This window comes from Furipterus horrens, unplaced genomic scaffold, assembly GCF_987537825.1.
Source record: "Furipterus horrens unplaced genomic scaffold, mFurHor1.1.pri manual_scaffold_8, whole genome shotgun sequence".
Classification (NCBI taxonomy): Eukaryota; Metazoa; Chordata; class Mammalia; order Chiroptera; family Furipteridae; genus Furipterus; species Furipterus horrens.
Genome location: NW_028327178.1, coordinates 85185820 through 85207816, shown reverse-complemented (window position 1 = coordinate 85207816; position 21997 = coordinate 85185820). Strand labels below are relative to the sequence as shown.

General features: G+C 42.5%; 1 protein-coding gene across 1 annotated transcript; it reads left to right on the top strand.

Moving 5' to 3' along the window:
• The first annotated feature begins 1338 nt into the window (after positions 1–1338).
• On the top strand, positions 1339–13932 carry CHGB (chromogranin B). The gene is made up of 5 exons (XM_090286068.1): positions 1339–1571; positions 6347–6393; positions 6892–6985; positions 11019–12757; positions 13533–13932. Exons 1-5 carry the CDS (start codon positions 1523–1525, stop codon positions 13614–13616), a joined length of 2013 nt encoding a protein of 670 aa, XP_090142194.1. The 5' UTR covers positions 1339–1522; the 3' UTR covers positions 13617–13932.
• Positions 13933–21997: the final 8065 nt, after the last annotated feature.

Genomic DNA, 21997 nt, shown 5'->3' with positions numbered 1-21997 from the left:
TCAGAGAATTTTCTGAATTTTTTTCTTCTTCTTGCAGGGCATTTGCCTGCTGCTTTCCTGATTCCTCATTAGACTGAGAGTACCCACATCAAAAATATCCTGGAAGTTGTTTTAGCTTTCTTCTCACACATAAAGTAATCTCCGATTTCAAATTTAAAGCAAGGAGGATGCACAGGGCTTGTGGGATATACTAGTTCCTACAAGCAAGTTATTCCATTCCCAGCTCTTAAGACTATGGCTCCATTGTGAAAGAGTAATAAGAAACTAAAAGATAACAGCCTAAATAAATACCCATCAGAAAGGGGACTAAATAAATTCTAGTGTATACAATTAATGTAATACTGTGCAACCACTCAAAAGAAGATGCAGCTGTATATGTCCCAAAATAAATTAAGCCTAACAATAGAAAGCAATTGAATTTTGACTCTGCAAAGAGGAATTGGGGAACTTGGGGAGACAGAGGTGGAGGAGACATTTATAGTAAACCCTTTTGTAGCATCTGATTTGCTCGTTTTTACCATGTGTATATGTTACGTATTGGGGAGGAGGGTCATGAATAGTAGGTAGGTAGATAGATAGGTAGATAGATAAATAGATATGTAGGCAGGTAGATAGAATGAATCATGAGTTGGTAGATTTAAGACCAAAAGTTTGAAAAAACATCAAGTTCCATATTCTCCAACTGCACCTTTTGTTTTTATTTTTAAAGGTTTAATTTATTTATTTTTAGAGAAAGGGGAAGAAAGGGAGAAAGAGCGGGAGAAAAACATCGATGTGCCAGAGAAACATCTGTCGGTTGCCTCTCCCACGACCCAACCCAGGCAGGTTCCCTGACCAAGAATCCAAGGGCGACTTCCAGTTTGCGGGAGGGCGCCCAACCCGCTGAGCAACACCAGTCAGGGTATGCAGCTTTTGTTTTTAAAGCCATCATTCCCTTTTCCATTTTTACCAGTTTAGTCCCCCCCTTGTTGGCAGGAGTCTCATCCTCCGTTGGATAGTGGAGACACAAAACAAACTCAATCATGGACATAGTCTGAACAGAACTGCACTCTATACACAGCCTCCAGCACACTTTTTTAGACGTGAACGTGTAGGGGGCAGGGGAAGGTGAGGAGCAATTCTGGGAAAACTAAGTGGGACCTTGTTTCTCTCTGGGTCTCAGATTGGCATTACCTCTCCTCATCCTTCCATTCCTTGTCCCGCCTTACTCCCCAGCCTTATTTCAGACCCACAGCATGCAGTCAATGGACTGGCGCAAATTGCCGCCTACTTGAGCCTCCGCCCCCGGGGCCGCCTCGTGACGTCAAGGCTGAGCGAGGGGGCGCCGCCTCCTGGGTGTCCGCCCCCTCCCGGCCCTGCGGCCGGGACTTGCCCTTTAAAAGAGCGGGGCCTGCGCCACACCGCGGGCAGCAAGACGCACGACTGCTTTCCTGGAGCATCTTCACCTGGTCTTCCATCCTCATCTTGCTCCACTGGTCCAGCTGCCATCCTCTTCTCCGCTCAGAATCGGGCGAGCCGGGCCATGCAGCCGGCTGTGCTTCTCGGCCTCCTGGGAGCCACGATGGTGGCTGGTGAGTGGGCGAGGCGGGTTGTTCAGCACCACGGACAGCGCCAGCCTCTGTCTTCCCAGCGGCCCCGGGCATCCTGGCTGGAGGATACTAGGAGAGAAGGAGGGTTAACAGTGGAAGGTTTCTCTCTCTTGTTTGAGGTTCTTAATTTCTTCTCTTCCCTGGGTGTTTCCCTTCAATTTCCCGCCCCACCGTCTGACTTGGAAAAAGCCAGAGGGTTTCCTAGCCTAATCCAGAGAGTTTCATCCTTCTTATCCGAGTTTTCATGTGGATAGGGAGGAAACGTGCCCATGCTTCCAAGGCATGTTGTGCTCACTTCTAAATTGGCAGGCTCTCTCTACAGTCTGGAGAAATGCTGTTATAGTCTTATTCTGTATGTGTATACAAGTATTTGTTTGGCTTTTTAAAACCAGATAGCCAAGGAGTGACAGGAGTGCATATAACATGATATTGTTGGCATCTGTTATTTCCCTTTGTTATTGTTGTCATTATATAAACATGATGAAATAGAAGTATGTCTCATGTATATAAGGTATATATTTTTATTATGTTCATATGTAATATATATGTGTTCATTCATGTATATGTGTGTATAGAGTTAATGTAATATTTTTCTGTGTTTTGGAGAGAGGTAATTTCACACTCAAGTTAATATATTTTTAAGTTATCAATGAAACTTCAGTACATATTTTGAGTTTTGTATTTCAGAAAAAAGTAGAATATAAAAATAACTACAAAATGATCCTTGGAACAGTAAAAAAATTGTTTTAGTAAATTGGGGAAGATGAAATTTTTGTCTTTTTATAATTAACATGAAACGGGATGAAATACTTGACAGTGTCTCTTGATGTGTGGAAGAATGTGGGATTAACCTTTCAAACTAGCTCTGGAGATTTAAAAAATGGTGTGTGTGTTGAAGTAAAGTCACTAGGAGTACTGAGACCATTGAGAAGTAAATAGAACACCACCAGATTAAACTGGAGGTTTTCTTTGGCTGTTTTAATGACCTCACAGAAAAATATTTTTCATATGAGGTTGAAATTCTAACTAGCATTGAGGTATTGCCATTCATGAATATGAAGTTTTTATTGACAGCAGTTACTGGATCCAAGATATAAAGAGACAAAAGGAAAGCCAATGGTAATTTATTTCATTGCAAGCTATATACATACATTCAAAATTTTCTAAAGTGTTTGTATTTTTACAAATTGCCTGAAATTTTCTGTCTAATTAAAGAAATTCAAATGAATAATTTGGAGTCTTTCTAGTCAAAAATATCTTCAGAAAGGAATTGCTTAAGAGGCTAAAGCTGTGCTATATATTGTAGTATGGACCATAATAACAGTAACATTTGTGAAGCTTATTTAACTATAATGGTAAAATACTTATAGATTTCTTATGTAAGAGAATATATTAAGAAGGGTTCACATTTTAATATGAACTAAAATGGAGATGTACTCTTTAAAAATTTTTAATTGAGCTATAATTTACACACCATAAAATTCACCCTTTTAAGTTGCATTATTTAGTGATTTTTAGTATATTAACAGATTGTATAGCCACTATCAAATTTCAGAACATTTTCATTACTCCAGAAAGAAACCCCATATCCATTAGCAGTTATTTTCCATTCCCACCTCTCCCAATACCTGGAAACAAGATATAACCTTCAAGCAGAGCTTGTTATTTAGCAAAATTACAGAGCTAGGAAGAAACTCAGGGAACCAAATGGTTCATTTCTTATCCTTAAGGCTTCTGAAGGGAAATCTACACATTTCTACAGTAACAACTGTGTACTCAAAAAATTAATATGAGTTAAGTAGCTCTATGATAGTCATATTATACAAGGTTAGATGGTTTCTGCATTCAGAAGGGCCTGCTTAACTTGTTATAGCTGTATTTTTAATCTGGGATGAAACCTTGATAGTCTTATGAGATATTAATACTTTAGGTGTTATTCTCAGATTTATTGTACAATATTATTTGAATACTTTCCCTACCATTTGACTACTATATTTTAACATAGTCATTTCTTTTGTGTGTCTGTGCCTTCTACATCTTTACATAAAAACAAGGTAACTACCTTAGAGGAATCAACATGTTTTGATTATTACCTTCTTGTCATAGATTCTGTTGGAAGAAATACAATGGCACTTCTATGTCTCACCAAGAGGTACATTGTACTCTTACAAGGAGACCCTAGTTCTATTTCATCAAAAAGATTTCTGAAGAACTTCAGTCAGAGAAACAATGCTGTTTTGTAATAATAAACATGAGCTACAAATTGTTTAGAGCAGTAAAAGAAAAATATCTCTCTCTCCAAATCTGATGACTGTTAATACTTTGGCAATATCAGTAGTTAATTTAAAATGCCTATTTTACATTTGTGAGGGTGAAAAAGAGGGAAGTATTAGCAAGAAACTGCAATACCAGAGCTTAATAAAGCTAGATTTTTAAAAAGGCACCTTCTAGTTTGTTACGGGAGGAATTCTCTCAATTATTTCTTTTCAGAGGATTTTACCAATTTCAGGTGGAAAGAGGAAGTGCTAAAGTGGGAATGTTCCCAAATAGCAACCATTTGGGGGATAAAATAACTGCCCAGCAGACTGGACCCCGGGTGCCGAAGGTGGGCCATCTGGATCTTGTCTGAACTACATTTCAGGAGGAACATGGAGTCTTCATACCTTGTTAGCCACTTCTTAAATATTGTACAAATCTTTTTGACATGCTGAATAACTTTGAACCTCTTGAAACAAGTGAAGTAGATCCCTGGCTATGCTTAGAAAAGAAAAATTCAGGAAGGTGAATAAATGGAATAAGTATTGTATTTCTAGGTTGAGCCCTATGATGCATAATTGATTGGAGCAGGTGGTTAAAGAGGCTTGGGGAGCAAACATTTTGGGAGGAAAGGTCAGGTTGCTGGTTATACATAGACTGCATTTGAGTAGCTTACATCTCCACTGTCTGAGAGTTTTGCTCTTGCTCCAGGTAGCTCTTCTCTTGTTTCAGGGACCCAGCAGAATATTCTGCATTGAGTTTCTCCAGGCAGTGCCAGGAGAACTGAGGAGATGAGCCTATATGTAATAAGTGCTTTGTGCTTGTCCAATGGAAAAGGCTTACACAACACAAAGTCAAAGGGAAATATAAAAGTAGAAAACAGCTTTGAAAGGAATAAAGAAGGCACTTGAAAATTAAAATCACCTGAAGCATTTCCTAAAAAGAAAAACACACAAGGTCTGTCCAGAAAGTATCCAGCCACATGCTATGAAAAATAGAGACTTTTATGAAGAAGATACAACATACAAGAAACATTGTACATAGGACATTGACGCCTCACTCCCCTATAAAGTAAGAACCTTGGGACCTCACATAATTTCACAGTTGCCATCAGCTGCCCCATTGTATTTTCCTGAATCTCATTGACGGTCTGAAATGTCTTCCCTTTCAAAGGTGATTTTAGTTTGGGGAAAGCCAGAAGTCACAGGGTGCCAAATCTGGGCCAGGAAGGCTGAGACACCTGGGTGCTTTGATGTTTTGCCAAAAACTCTGCAACAGACGTGATGTGTGAGAGGGCACGTTGTCATGATGAAACTGCAATCACCAGTTACCCACAGCTGTGGTCCTCTGAGTCATTCTCATAGATTCCACGGAGGAATGTTCAAGCTTAATGCAAAATTTGATGCAGATTCATTGCTCTACTCACTCAGTCACTTTGAATGTGACGCCCACACAGTACACATGCTCACTCAGTGGCATCTACTGCCCCCACTGACTAGTACAGTGAAGTCATCATTGTTCATGCATGCACATTCTAGTCCACTCTCCTTATCTGCCAGGTTACATCCATGTCACGCAAACCTTTATCATTATATTAACAATGGCTGGACTTTTTCCGGACAGACTTTGTACTTCAATCTGATTTGCAACAAGCAGAATTTCATGAAATTTGACTCAAATGAATCATCCTTTTTAAATGCCCTCATAAATAGTTGTTAAACCTAAATATCTTCATAAATAGTTGTTAAACACCTATTTGCACGTCATATTATGGACTTGGTGCTCTACTAGTAGAATTAGATGCCTGCCATGTTTTCTGCATGGCTTCAGACATCATGGGAGATGATAGACAGCATTGACTGATACAGATGCATGAGCAGGCTTGTTCAAGCAAAGAGCTGGGGGTAAAAACGGGGCACTTGATTACGTGAGATATTCGCAACCATGTTTTTGTAAAGGAAATAAGTTTAGGGGAGGATATTTTTGGGAGGAGGATAGGAATAGGCAGAGAGAATTATGATCTCTACTCATTTTGGATGGGCAGAAGGGTGGAGGAGGGCACCTTGGCTTCACTTAAACTAGGTTTATTTTAAACTTTTCATTGAAGTATAATATACATATAGAGAACTGCACAGATCATAAGTATACAGCTTAATGAATTTTATATGCATTGAGCGCACCTGTGTGATCAGCACCCAGATCAAGAAACTAAACAGGACCAGTATTCCCAAATCTCCCCTTTTTGTGATCCAAAATTGATTTATAATGGATATAATTTAGCGTTCATTTCCAAATCATGTTTAAGACATTGCTAGGGAAAATAGCTTTGTGTGTGTGCATGCTCTTGGGGCAATCATCCCTAACTATTTCCACCCTGTTCAGCTCTGAGTATTGCCCCTCTCTCCAAGTATTGCATGTGTGGGAAGGAGGGTGATTTTGTGTTTGGGTTCATACCATTTTCTAAATCAGCTCTGGTCATTTCCCCTTCTTCTCTTTCAAAGCTGTCAGTTCTATGCCAGTGGATAAGAGGAACCACAATGAAGAAATGGTAAGTTGAAATATAAGCCTGGAATCTAGACTTCTGAGTATATCTAGACTCTAGATTCTCCCACTCCTTATTGTACCAAACCAAACAAAATAAAAAACGAAAACAAACAACAACCAAAAAAGACAAGATAGTCTTACAAAACCAGGTTTTCATCCCTGAGAGAATGGGAGCAAAGGATGTTCCTCCTTCCCTGAGCTTTCAACTCCTTCCTGGATGTTTTAGTGCCTCTGAGGATAACTGTGTCATCACAACAGCTTGTTCAGAAATGGGTGTTTATTTCTCTTCTCAGGGTGATCTTGGCCCTGTGCCTCCTTGCACTGCTCTGTGGAGAGGCTTTGGAAGTTTCATTACAGCCCTGTAAATCTACATTCCTACCCGAGGAATCCTGTATCAGTACAGGTCGCATAGCAATGCCTCTCTGGACAGCAGCTCTGGGTTGAGTAGTCTGCCATCCCATTAACACCAGCCTTTGCCAACCTGCTTTTGGGTTTCCCCCAGGTGACTCGCTGCATCATCGAGGTCCTCTCAAATGCCCTGTCGAAGTCCAATGCTCCACCCATCAGCCCTGAGTGCAGACAAGTCCTGAAAAACAGTAAGTTCCTGCACTGCAGGAGATCTTTGTCCCTCGCTCAATGGGGCCTTGCTCCTGCTCCCTCCACTTTACCTCCAAACAAACCAGAGACATAATGCAGTGAGGGGAGTACAGACTAGACTAGTATCTGGGGAGATAGAAGGATATGGCTTCTAGTTCCTACTCTGCCACTTAATAGCTCTGTGACCATGGGAAAGATCGCTTGCCTTCAATGCTTGTTTGTGATTGGAGGAGGGATGATTGAGTATTCTGGGAATGTTGGAAGATCACAGGATAGAAGGAGATTTTAAAATTATTCTTCTCTTTGCCCTCTACTCTTGACAGTGATGATCTTCCAAATTAGAGCTGGGAAAGGTGACCTGGAAACTTCTGGCCTGTTTACATGATGGACTGATTAAGCCATTTTAATGCAGAGCTTATTCGAAGGGAGGTGTTACCAAATGGTACCAGGAATTTCGGGCCTGAGAACTGAAAGGGCAAGGGTAGAAGCAGAGCATCCAATGAGTCAGAGCAGTAACCTTCTGAGTCTAGATGGGGGTGTTTTCTCTCTGCAAATCATCTTCTGATGAAATCAAATTTTGAACAGTGATACAAGCAGTATCCATTGGAGTTGACATTAAGAAATCAATTTTATAATACTATGCAGTCTTTTTTATGCATGAAGTCAACAAACTGATTTAAACAAATCCAAAAAACAAAACAAAACAAAAAAACAAACCCCCTAAAACACTGTTCCCTTCAATGCCTTTCTTTATTTTTACATTTTTAGTCAGGCTAGGGACAGTGGACGTTTCTTCTTTTCACCTTCAAAATCTCTCATTGTAAGATAATACTCTTGCTATTGCTGCACATGAACCCTCAAGTATAAAATGGTAAAAAAAAAGGTATCAGCATCTGACCAAAAGAGATGTCTGGGGGGACTCAGTCCACCATTGGGGGTGTCAGGGTTCTGTAGTAGGTATGGGGACTCAAGCTTGTAGGGGCCCCATGGGCCCATGGAAGTGGACGTTCGTCCACCATTGCCTACGCACACACTTCTCACTGAATTTCCCCCCAACTTTCTTTTCCAGCCCTTACAGGGAGTGAGTGAGGGCAGAGTACGTCTTCAGGCAGGGACTAGCTGCTCCTTTGGGCAAACCCACTTGCTGCCTTCCTTCTCCTTTCTTTGTTTACCAGATGGATGCAAAAGCTTGCTGTCTTCCATACTAGGTCATCAAAGAACTATGATTGCTTAGAAAGAGCCCTGGAATGTCGGGCTCTGCGTGCCTGATAGATCACATGCTTAGCCTTCAGGGGTCTTCTGATGTCTCTTCTAAGAGCTCCAGGGAAACTGGTAAAAAAACAAGTGACCCACGTTTATGGAGACCCTGGTGACATGGTGTCCAGAGTCATAAAATGTAGATTGAGAGGACTTAAGACCTTCTCTGAGGTTGCAGACTCAAACGCCAGCCTGGGCCAGAAAAACAAGTAACAAAGGAATACAGCAAGACAGGAAGAGACTCCCAAACTGGGGAATGCAGGTTTCTTTTCAAGGGGGAGCAGATATTTTTTCAGCTCCAACCCTATTGTGGAGAAATACAGACTCTGTAGCCAGATCTTGGGATTTTTTTCAAAATAAATTAAAATTGGGATTTTAAAGCTTATCTCCTGATATTTAAGCATTGTTTATGAATTGGAATTTATTTAAAATGTATTAAGACCAAACAACTTGCCTCTGGGCAACCAGTTTGTGACTTGTGTCCGATTCCAGTTTTCTCTCCCTTGCTGATGTGTCTTAAACTGATCCAAAAACTGGAGGAGCTTTCAGCCAACTGGATGAATGAATTCCCATATGCAGCCTCCCTTCCACACCTAGTCCATCTCCATCTCCAGCCTCTCCAGCACAGCTCTGGAGCCAACATACACTTATTGAGCAAAGAAGCATTCGGGGAGTAGGAAAGAATCATTGGTTTATGGCTTGAAGACATCTTAGGGAATAGGTAGTCCAATTTCTTAACAGGCATAAGAATCTCCTTCACCAGGTTGATCTGGTCATCCTTGCAACATTGTAGGGATGGAACAAGCATTTTCCCCTTTTTATTTGAAAGGAAGAGCCATCTTTAAGCCTTGGTTTTCCAGACTGACAATGATTGTGCTGCTAATCACAGCCCTCCTCTAATCTCACCTGCGGGGGCTTAAAGCTAAATTTAGGAGGAAGTGCTAAGCCTCAGGCACAAGCTGCTGTAGGCAGCACACATTTAGCTGGGAAAAGGTAAAAATACTTCTGTTCCTGACCAGCAGGCAGTAGGAAGGGGTCACACAGCCTCTGCCCAGGGAAGCTGAGATCCTGTCTGATCGGTGGCACTATTTCAATTGACTCTCAGAATGACATCAACTGACTCAGAATGACGTCAGTATCTGGCCAAAGCCTCCCTGCTTACCAATGCCCACCTGGCCAGCCCCACCAGCGTCAATGCTGCACATACCACCACTGGCTCTGAAAAGGCAAAGGCACTGGTGAGGTGTCTGGATGTGAAGGTCAGGGACGTTTCAATGGTCTCATAAAACATGAGTGTTATCATGGCAGGCTGGGTTTTACGCAGGAAGATACAGACCTTCCACTGTTCCTGGAACATTTTTTGCAAAACATAACCATTTTTTTTCTATTTTGCAAATGTCAGTTCAACATGACTCATCAGAGCCATTTCATAAAAATATTATGTGAACCACAAATATAATTTCAAATTTTCTTGTAGCCACATTAAGATGATAAAAAGACAGGTGAAAATAATTTTAATAATATATTTAATCTTATTTAATATATAATTTGTATAGATCCAATATATTTATGACATATATTATCCAATATATTCAAAATAGTCATTTCCACATATAATCAATATTAAATACTGAGATATTTTACATTGTTTTATACAAAATTTTCAAAATCTTGTGGGTGGTTTATACTTATACCTCATCTCAGTTTGGACCAGATACATTTGAAGTGCTAAATAGTTCTTGAGGGCTGGTGGCCCCAACAATGGACAGCTCAGATGTAGACCCAGAGCTGTGAGCAGCCTTGGCTTTAGGCATTCTCTCTGAACTCAGTGACATAAGTTGAAATCCAAACCTCCCAGCTGACAACTCAGACAGTGTTAACTGCATATCTCCTTTCACAGAATGTCCTTGAACTAAAGAGGGTTTAGTAAAGGAGCTGTCAACGTTTGGAAAAGATGGGAGAGAACAGCATTCAATTAAAATATCAGTTATTACCATCTATTGTTAACTTGTAAGAATACAAATATAACTCAGTATACTGATCTTCATCCTCAACTTTGAGAACATGTTGGCCAGATGGGACCTGAGTGAAAGAAGAAATGGCCCTTCCATTACTGTGTAGTTTTCTCAGGGAAAAAAATATACATCCTTCTTATCACCAAATCCTAAATTATATTGTCACTTACTGCTAGATTGAGTCTACACATTTGATTGGGTGATAAAAGTCTAATAAACTAATAATTAAAAAATTTTCAATTCTCCTTTGAATCCTGATATTTTTGTTTTGGCTATTTAACTTTATTTAGCTGGCTTCTACTTAGAGCTATTAATACAATGTTAACTTTTCAATCCCTACTTAGAGAAAGTATAGAAAGAATGGTCCCAAATCACACCTCTCCGAGTCTGAAGGTCTTAGTCTGCAAAAAGATGAGGTTGAACTAGACAAATCCTAAGGCTTCTTCTGGTTCTAAATTATATTTTATAAACCTATACTTGGATTTCAATTTGATCATTGGTAGTACCAATGAGAGATGCTGGTTGAGTACTTTGAAAAAATAAAAATATAGAGTTTATTATGAGATTGAAACATAGCCAAGGAGCTTTCACACTATTTGCTTTTAAAAGGACTCTGAGTATATTCTTGATTAACTTAAAAAATTATCCAAGTGATTTATTTTCAGGGTCCGCAGGATCTGTAGCGATCACCAAGGCTGGTACTTGTTGAACCACAGGCAATTATGAAGTTATTCTTACTCTTTTTAAATTTTTGTTACAGGTGAAAAAGAGGTTAAAGATGAAGAGAAAAATAAGAATGAAAACACAAGGTTTGAAGTAAGATTGTTAAGAGACTCAACCGATGCCTCAGAAGCCCACGGGCCCTCCAGTAGAGAGGACACAGGAGTCCCAGGGGAGATGGACACACAAGGCCCATCAGTGGCCAACACAGAGGGAGGCGGGCACAGCCTAGAGGGAGCAGGTGAACCCCAGGGGAGCCTCTATCCCTCTGACAGTCAAGTCTCCAAAGAAGCAAAGACACACCATTCTGAAAAGAGCAAGGGAGAGGACAGGGAGGAAGAGGAAGGAGAGAAATATCATGGGGAAGGTGGCAGTGAAGAGAAACAGCCTGAAGAGCCACGGGAGACACAAAATGCCTTTCTTGACAAAGGAAACCAGGCTCCAGCTAAGAAAAAAGAGGAGATAGTGTCCAGACACAACACATACTCGGCCGGGCTCCCTGAGGAAAAGACACACAGTCAGGAGAAGAGTAGCCAAGAGAGTAGAGAAGAGACGAGGAACCAGGAGAAACACCCCCAAGAGTCTAAAAGCCAACCTGGGAGCCAGGAAGAATCTGAGGAAAGCGAGGAAGGTGCCAGCAACGAGGTGAACAAACGGCACTTGAGGCCACGACATCACCATGGGTGGAGCAGCCTTGACGGGTCCTCTCAGGAAAGGAACCGTCCCTCTGAGGCAAGGGGACAACCCCATGAGGAAACTGCGGTGTCAAACGTGGGTCTGGCCAGTGCAGGGGACAAGAGGGGCCGTTACCCCACCCACTACAGGGCTTCAGAGGAAGAACCCGAATATGGGGAGGAAGTGAGGAGCTACACAGGGCCCCGGGTTCCCGAGAGCCTAGAGGGGGAACGATATGGGGGCAGAGGAAGTGAGAAGTACAGGGCCCCCGTGCCTCCCAGTGATGAGAGCCAAGAGGAGGAGGACAAGAGAAATCGCCCCAGCTTAGAGCTTGACAACATGGCGCGTGGATATGGAGAAGACAGTGCGGAAGAGAGGGCTCCAGAGTGGGGTTACCGCCACAGAGCCAGGGGCGGGGAGCATGGTGCCTATTCTTCTCCAGACAAAGAGGAGAAACGGCTCTTGGGTGAAGGACACTACCATGTTCAAGAAAACCAGATGGAGCCGGCAAGGAGGCACCTACAAGGTGAATGGAAAGAGCAGGATAGAAATTACCTCAACTACGGTGAGGAAAACGGGGAGGAAGGAGCCCAAGGGACATGGCAGCAGCAGGAGGACCTGCAAGACACTAAAGAGAACAGGGAGGAAGCTAGGCTGCCAGGCAAGCAGTACGCTCCCTATCACACCGCTGAAAGGAGGAAGAGATTAGGGGAACTGCTCAGCCCATACTACGCCCCTTCCCAGTGGAAGAGCAGCCATCTTGAGAGAAAAGACAACACGGATGACCGTTTTCTGGAGGGTGAAGAGGAGAATGGCCTGACCTTGAATGAGAAGAATTTCTTCCCAGAATACAACTATGACTGGTGGGAGAAAAAGCCCTTTGAGGAGGATGTGAATTGGGGATATGAGAAGAGAAATCTTGTCCCCAAACTGGATCTGAAACGGCAATATGACCAAGTGGCCAAGCTGGACCAGCTCCTCCACTACAGGAAGAAGTCGGCCGAATTTCCCGACTTCTATGACTCTGGGGAGCAGCCGAGCCCACGCCGCGCAGCGGGAAATGGAAAGGACAGGGCTGGCCCGGGAGTGCTGACAGAGGAAGAGGTATGGTGTGGGGATTTTGTTTAAAATTAACTTACGATGGTTAATGTTAATATGTTCAAGACTGTCTGAAATTGATGGGAATTAATCATCGTGATAATGTACCCCTACTTAGCAGAGTGGAGACAATTCCGCCTAATATCTAGCCATTGTCCGCATCCCTGTCCCTGCCCACCTCCCCCTGTCGCAGTGCTTCTCAACCTTGGCTGCACACTGCAGTCACCTGGAGGGCCTGAAAAACTGATGTCAGGGACCCACCCCCAGGGAATCCATTTGGTACTGGGTGCTGACAGAGCATCAGAATTTTTTAGAGCTCCCACCTGGTTTCAATGTTCAGCCAAGGTTGACGACCAAGCACTGCTCTGTTATTTGACTTGCATCACTATTTCTCAGGGTAGGAAAGAACAGACGATAAAGCAATTAGTTGCTTTGGTCTCTCTTTGCCAGTTCCTAGCCTTAAACAATCAGAATTTACATCTGGGAGAGGTAACATTAACAGAGCTGCCCCCTTTTCCTTATAATGACTCTGTAGGTGCTTCTCAGATTTGAGTGTGCGTGAGCATCATGAGGGGTTCCTAGCCCTCAGAGTTTGTGATTCAGTAGGTCCCGGGTGCAGTCCAAGAATCTGCATTTCTGACAAGTTCCCAGTGGTGTAGGGTGTCTCATATAACCTCCAACACATCAGAATTTCCCCTTTCCATTTACACTGCCTTAAACTGCAACGAAATAAATTAATCTGGGACTCATGCTTCCGTTTTTGTGTGTGTCTGTTTTCTAGGAAAAAGAACTTGAAAACTTGGCTGCAATGGATTTGGAACTACAGAAAATAGCTGAGAAGTTCAGTGGTAATAGAAGGGGCTGATGGTTCTTGGAGCCAAGGGCTGTTTTAAGAAGCAGGCTTCACATTATCTATTTCTCGCCACTTCACTGAAAGACACCATTTATTTACCCAAAGGCAGAAAGTAGAATTTACTATTCATTAAGTGCTTGAGGCAATTAGAAATGTCTTTAATGTTTGCCAGAATGCTATTGAAAATGAGACTAGCATGACTTAGTAGCATATTCTTTCTCTGCAAAATCAACATATTAATATGCTTGTGACAATAACTGTAACTACCATCCTTGAAAAAATGTTTGCATCTGTTTAAAATAATAAAAGACTCACCTGAATCCAAAAAGCTTCATGTTCTCAGCTTCCTTTGGGCTAACAGAGGAGTGTGATTTTCAAACCCATTCTTTTTTTTTTTTTAAGTATATTTTATTGATTATATTGTTACAATAGTTCCAATTTTCCCCCTTTGCTCCCCTCCGCCCAGTACCCCCCTTCCCCAACAATCCCCTCTCCAAGTCTATGCCCATGGGTCATACATACAAGCTCTCCCGCCTCACCCTTTCATATATTCTTCTTCTTCTTTTTAAAAAATAATTAATTAGTTAAATATTTTAACAATAAAAAATAACAATCCCTCCCTCTCAGACTTAAGACCCTTTACAATCTTATAAAGGACAATGGACGAAGGTCTCGAGCTCCTCTAGCTGCTTCAAGCTGGACAAGGTCGTCGTCCTACCTACCCGTGGGTCAAGAAATCCCTAATAAGAGTGGGGGTGTGGAGGGAAGGGTGGCCTTCCCACATGGGGAAGGATCATGCAGACTCCAGGCTGGTTGGCTGTCTCTGGACAACAGCATGCTTGGTTTAACAGGCCGGCATCCTTGTTGTATTCTGGGGGCAACAGGGTTAAAGGATATCATTCAATCCGTAACCACTAGATGACAAAAGACAGGTATTAATTTTTCAATGTCCCACATTAGGGAAAATAAGGGCTTCTTTGGAGGAAGGTATGCCAGGTACATCTCACCTGTCCAAAACCCTTTTGCCCATTATACTTAGTTTGGACTGAGGGAAATATTTTAGGTTTCCCCCCTCTCAGGCCTCTGGGCTCTTTCTGTCCAAGTCATTAGGATAGAAAAAAGAAACCAGTTTTAAAGTGAAGCCCACAGACCACCCCATTCTTCACCAACCCAGCCACTTAGTTCAGGCAAACCGTTGAGTCTCAGGAGGCAGCAGTGCAGACAGGATTAAGTGAGGCCTATACGTACAGACAATCACTCAGGTAATGAGATCGTAGGCTTCTGCCCTTTGAAAACAGAAAATACATGTTAATTTATGTAACATAACCCACATACATGTCTCTAAATCTGTAGGACTGTCTTATCGGCAGGAAAATCCTTGTCCTTCTAATATTCACTGAACTTGCACTTCCATTCTTTATATTTTCATTTTTTTCCCCCCCACTAAAAATTTTTTTGTTTGTTTTTCCATTACAGTTGTCTCACTTTTTTCCCCCCTCCTGCTTCCCTGTACCCTGCCCCCACCACATCCAGTTTCCACCCAGCTGTCCATGTCCATGGGTCATCCACACATGTTCTTTGACTAGACCCTTCCCCTTCCTACCCCTTCTCTCCCTCCCATCTCCCCCCCTGTCACCGTTAGTCTACTCCTTGTTCACATACCTCTGGTTCAATTTCGCTCATTTGTTTGTGTTGTTCATCAGTTTCCTGCAACAGGTGATAGCATAAGGTAATTTTCTTTTGTTGCCTGGCTTATTTCGCCAAGCACAATTCTCTCCAGTTCCAATCATGTTGTTGCAAATGGCAGAAGTTCCTTCTTTCTTTCAGTACTTATTCATTGTCATTTTCCCCCTTTGTACTCGTGTTCCTCTCTGTCTCTCTCTGTTTCTTCATCTTCTTAAAGCAGACCCTTTAGCATCTCTTGCAGTGCTGGTTTGGTGGAGATGTATTCTTTTAGTCTTCCTTTGTCTTGGAAACTCCTTATTTCACCTTCCATTTTGAATGAGAGCATTGCTGGGTAGAGTATTCTTGGTTGTAGGCCTTTGTTTTTCATTGCTTGGAATATTTTTTGCCATTCCCTTCTGGCTTGTAGTGTTTCTGCTGAGAAATCTGATGATAGCCTTATTGGAGCTTCCTTGTATGTTATTAGTTGTTTCTCTCTTGCTGCTTTTAGGATTCTCTCTTTGTCTTTGAATGTTGGCATTTTAATTATGATGTGTCTTGAAGTGGGCCTGTTGGGGTTCATCTTCATTGGGACCCTCTGTGCTTCCTGGATTTGCATGATTCTTTCTCTCCTCATGTTAGGGAAGTTTTCTGTCATTAGTTTTTCAAAGAGGTTTTCTATCCCTTGCTCTTCTTCTTCTCCTTCTGGAATTCCTATGATACGGATATTATTACGTTTCATGTTGTCCTGCAGCTGTCTTAGAGCCTCTTCAGTCTTGTTCAGTCTTTTTTCATTTTGTTGCACTGTCTGTGAGTTTTTGTCTACATTGTCCTCCAGCTCGCTGATCCGATCTTCTGCTTCCTCTAGCCTGTTTTTAATTCCTTCTACTGTGTTCTTCAATTCAGAGATCGTATTCTTCATTTCCTCCTGGCTCTTATTGATAGCTTCCATGTCCTTTTTGATGCTGGTATAATTCTCAGTAAGTTCCTTATAGTTCTTCTGGAGTTCACTGTAGTTTTTCTGGAGTTCTTTGTAGTTTCCGCTGAGCTCATTGAGCTTCTCCATAATCCGTGCTTTCAATTCCATATCTGATAGTTGGCTCCCCTCTGTTTCATTTAGCACTCTTTCTGAGGACTCTACCTTTCCTTTCGATGGGGGGTTGTTTCTCGGTCTCCCCATTTTTTGTGACTCCTCTTGTTTGTTGGTGCTTCTTAGAATGATCTGCACTTCCTGGATCTGCCCCTGGTGGCGTCAGATCCTGTACCAGTCTGGGCCTAGGCAGCCTGTTGGAGACTTCCAGGGATCTACTGCCTTTGTCTGGCTTCTTTAGTTGTTAATCTATTCAATCTGTGATTAGGTGTCAGGCTTAAGGACCGTGGGTGTGGCAGCTTAATTCCTGTAGGCAGGGCCTTTGCTTCCCCTCAGGCTGACGCCACTTGGCCAGGAATGGTCTGCCTGCAGTGTGGGGATGAGTCAGCACTGGGACCCGGCCGGCCGCTTCCTCAGCTCTCCCCTCAAAGCCACCACAGCAAACTCTCCCCAAGCGTCTCCAGTCCTCTCTGTCTTCCCTCTGCTTGTGCTCAGGGTAAGTGGGGGCAGAATATTTTCATATGTGATCCGCTTAAGAGCTCTTTTTCTCCAGCTGTTTCTCTCCGGCTAGCAAGAAACCCTGTGGCTTTTCGCTTTTCTCAGCTGGATACTATTTTACTTTCCACTCTGTTGCTGTAGGCTGGGAAGCCCAGCTGGGGGTTTAGATCCTGCCCTTCTCAGGGGAAACCCCCAGCTGCTGAGCTGTTTCTCGGTCCCTTTGGCTGCCACCCGTGTGAGCCCAGCCAGCCTTTCCGCGTCTCCACACTCCCTACCGGTCACGTTGTGATGTAGCGGCCTTTTCTGTCTTTCCGTGGTTATAAGACTTCTCTCCAGCTGGTGTTCGGTTGGTTATTCCAAATGATTTCTCCTAAATTAAGTTGTAAATCCAGACTAGTTCTGGGAGGAAGTTAGTGTAGCTTCCACTTACTCCTCCGCCATCTTTTTTCTCTCTCAAACCCATTCTTTAAAGTGAATTCTACAAGACAGCATTAGGATGTATTGGTCTTTGGCTGCAGAATAGAAAAAAAAAAATGCAAACCTTTCAAGAATGTAAAGAGAAAGAAATCAGGAAAACACATCTGTTCCCCTAGGCTAGAGAAAGATTAAGTAGGATTGAAGAACCTGGTTTTGGAAGACAAAACAAAACAAACAAGACATTACTTTTAAAATTCTTTTATGTGGAGAGATCTGAGAGTATCTGACCAAGGTCAGTTTTCAGGACCGAGGAGAAAGCCTGGATAATTGGGAAGAATTCTGGATTGGGAATCACAACATCCGGGCTTGTCCAGAAAGATCCCTGGACCCTCAGGGCCTGTCTGATTTCTACAGTAAGGAGGCAGGTCTCTGACTCTGTTACCAAGTAGCTGTGTGACTTTGGACAAGTTACTTTCCCTCTCTGGACCTCAGGTTCATCAGTAAAATAAGGCCATCTGTCTCATCAGGGTGTTATGAGAATGATATTGCTACCTAGCAAAGTGGGGTTCATTCACATGGCGCCTTAGTGTAATACACAACAATTATTGTTGAGAAAAACAGGTCTTTATTTATAATATTCCAACGGATGCTGAGAGCACTTCAGCTCAGAGCCCTGTTCTCCCACAAGACCCAGCACTTCCCTTGCTCCCCAAAGGCTATAAGCCAAAAACAAACCCAGAAGTTCTGCATTCTTTCAAGAAGTCGAGGACTACCCAGGGCTACCGATTTCTTCTTTTATTTTTAATTTTTTAATTTTTATTTTTTAAAAGAGGTCAACAATTTAAAAAAATGATTTAAAAAATTTATTTTTAGAGAGAGGGGAAGGGAGGGAGATAGGGAAGAAACATCAATGTGTGGTTGCCTCTCGCACACCACCAACTGGAGACCCAGCCTGCAACCCAGGCATGTGCCCTGACCTGGGAATCAAACCAGTGGCCCTTTGGTTCACACGCTGGCACTCAATCCACTGAGCCGCACCAGCTAGGGCCGATTTCCTCTTTTAATTAAAATAATGTATTAATGGTAAAAACATCAAGTTAATGAGGAAAATACTCTGGCTGTAGGCAACGTGAGGGCAGAAATGCAGAAGCCAGTTAAGTGATGGTGCGGAGGAGCAGTCACGTTCTGGCTCCATTTTGGAGACATGGTGGGTAGGGCTGATGGATTTGGTATGGCATGAGGGGAAGTGATGCCAAGGTTTCAAGCCTGGAGAACAGAGGTGGGAAGACTGCAGGAGGGACTGCCTTGGGAGGGGAGGTGTAGGCAGCTCAGGTTGGGATATGTTACGTTTAATATGTGACTGGACACCAAATGTGGTGTTGAGTTGGGTATTTGGGCCTGGAGTTCAAGAAAAGGTCTGTGCTAAAGACAATGTGGGAGTCATCACCATAGAGATGACATTTAAAGCCTTCACACTGGGGGAGATCACCTCATGTTATATAAATTAGGCAAAGACAGCCTCTGTGCGTTGGCCCCTAGGTAGGTTATTTTCTTCACTATAGGCTGAGAACTGTTAGCTCAAAAGACTGCCAGTGCCACACACAAATTTTACACATCATTTACTTTGAACATCGTCCAAATGAGCAAATGTTTAGACATTTAGGGCCTACCTGCTTTGCATACTTTCACTAAATAGCACCCAGCATCTGCTGGCCATTGATAAAATACAGTCTTGTGATTATAAAACCCCAGACCCTATAAGACATAAGACATCTGCCCCTCAGAGCTCTCCGACCCAGCAACTCCGCACCACACTGATGAGTGACATTGCCAGACACAAAAGGCACCTCTCCAATTCCCCTTTCCCTGGGTTAAGTTCTCTTGCCCCTCTCCTCTTCTCAGTAGCAAACCCAAGGTGTAGCTTCTGGACAGATTTCTGCTGTGAGGGTCATCTCCTCCACCCACCTTCAAAACCTGTCACGTGTCACCTGGCAGACAATGAAGCATGTGTGGCTACTGCCACCTCATGGTCATATCTCTTTCTTGGGTCATTTCCCAAATCCCTCCACAGATGAAGCAAGTGTAGACAAAAGTAGACTAAAAAATGAAGAGGTGAAACTGGCGACCCCTAGGGTACACCAATGCTTTTCTGGACATTCATCTCAGAGGTGATGAGGAACTAGTAACAGAGATGGAGGTAGGCCAGAAAGGCAAGAGGGAAACCAGCCAAGTGATGTCCTGGAAGCCAAGTGATAAACTGCAGCAAGGAGAGGGATCAACCATGTCAGACACTGCCAGCAGGTCTGGAGGACCCAGGAGGATCACTAAAATCCATGGTCAGCACACATGTCCTTAAAGAACCAGACAGCACATATCTTAGGCTTTGAGGACCATATGGTTTCCATCACAACTATTTGACTAGGCCATGGAATGACAGGGACTATACGTAAACATTAGCATGGCTGTGTTCCAATAAACTTCATTTATGGGCACTGAAATTTGAATGTCGTGTAATTTCTACATGTCACAAAACTATTCTTCTTTTGAACCCCACCCCCAACCATTTAAAAAATGGAAGAACCATTTTTAGCTTGCAGGTCATATAAAGACCTGGTAATGAGCCTCACTAGGCCTGTGGGCTATAGTTTGCTGACTTCTTTAAAAAACTTTTTTTTAAAATCCTCACCCAAAGACTTTTTTTTCATTCTTTTTAGGGAGAGAGGGAGAGAGATAGCGATGTGAGAAATATACCAATTGGCTGCCTTCTTGTACATGCCTTGACCAGGGACCAAACCTGCAGCCTGGGTATGTGCCCTGGCTGGGAATCAAACCCGTGACCTTTTGGTCTACGGGACAACACTCTAACCAATTAAGCCACATTGGTCAGGGCTGCTGACCCCAGATTTAAATCAATTATATTTCTTCTTATTTTTGCCTCCTCTTTTCCTTGAATATGTCACCACATGGCTTTAGCTACTTTGTGTCACTCACAGGTGATGGAATAGAACTGGGAGAGACCACTTTACCCGTTTGTGGAAAGTACTCCCAAAAGGCTGAGAAACTTCTGCTCTCCTTTCCTCCACCCTCTGGGTTAATTTCTCTACTTTTTAAATTTGTTGGTTTAGAATGACAACACTCAAACAGACTGAGCCTACTCACATTTTAAAACAAAATTCTGTAACATCTTGTTACACGTCAATGTGAAATTGCAATGTTAGGGATCTTTCTAGACTTGTTTTAGTGTCTCAGCTAAATGCCAAAATCCCATATTTTAATAGAACTGTGAAGGAGGCAAAGAAAAAAAAAGGGGTGGGTGGGATATATGGTATTATTTCTGGTGCTTCATAGATTTTGCCCATTCTCAAATGGTTAAAAAGTAGGGATTAGCTAGTAAATGTTAATGGGGATAGTTAACAGTTTACCAGCTGCTCTTTAAGTAGCTAGCTATTCAGAGACTTACATTTCTTGTCATCTGACCTGTGCTACATAGTTAAATCCAAGAAAAAAATCTGTAATCTATTTTACAAAAATTAATACTAGCCTAGAGGCAACATTATATTTTAAGTAAAGAAATTAGATACACAGGGTTCCTTTCTAGAACTGCACATAAAAACATTCCAAAGTCAGAAACATTTAGAACAGCAATTTTCAACTTTTTTCATCTCATGGCACACATAAACTAATGATAAAATTCTGTGGCACACCAAAAAATATATTTTTGCTAATCTGACAAAAGATAGGTATAATTTTGATTCATTCACATAGGATAGTTGTTTTGGCTGTTCTCATTTTTTAAATTTGACAACCTAAGGGAAGAGATCAGTGCCCCTGACTAAATAGTCAGGTGTTGCACGTTTTAAAAATTCTTGCAGTGCGTTGGTTGAAAATCGCTGATTTAGAACAACATAAATCTTAGGAAATGCCTTTTAATATTTAGTATTTAGTATTGCTCTTCCTGGCTGGTTTGGCTCAGTGGATTGAGCGTCGGCGTGTGAGCTAAGTGTCGCTGGTTCGATCTTCCAGTCAGGGCACATCAGAGAAGGAAAACTCTGACTCCAAAAAACCTCCGCTGCCTTGCAGCACACCTCTTCAGGGGAAAGGCTAAGGGAGTAAACCCCGACAGAAAATCCGGAGCCGGAGTCCCTAAGGCGGTTTGACGTTGTAGTCAACACCGGCAACTCCTGCGGCGCACCTGAAACCAAGCTGTATCGACTCCGTCTTTCCCTTGGACCCTTCAGCTGCGAAGAGAGGGGGGGTCTGCTGCATGGGCAACAGCAGACCCTCCATATCACCCTGCCCAGGCTCTGTAGCTTCAGCTTCACTGGAGAGGACACTCCAGCGTCATCGCAAGATGTCGATTCAACACGGGAGGAGACAGATACCGTGTCACTCCCGAGTCGGACTGCACAACCATTCTCGGCGGTGCAGATAGACTCTTAAGAAGCTACACCATCGTCTCTCGAGACGGACGGCTGCCGACGACTATAAGATTAATAAGTTCAGGGGATGTAATGTACATCAGAGTAACTATAATTAACAATACTGTACTATATACTTAAATGTTCTCCACGAGAAATGGTAATTATGTCACGGGGTAAATGTTTTAGCTAATGTTATGGTGGTAATAAATTTGTAATACATGTGTATCAAATCAACATATGTTCACCTTAAACTTACATAATGTTATGTCAATTACAATACAGCTGGAAAAAAATTTCATAAATTT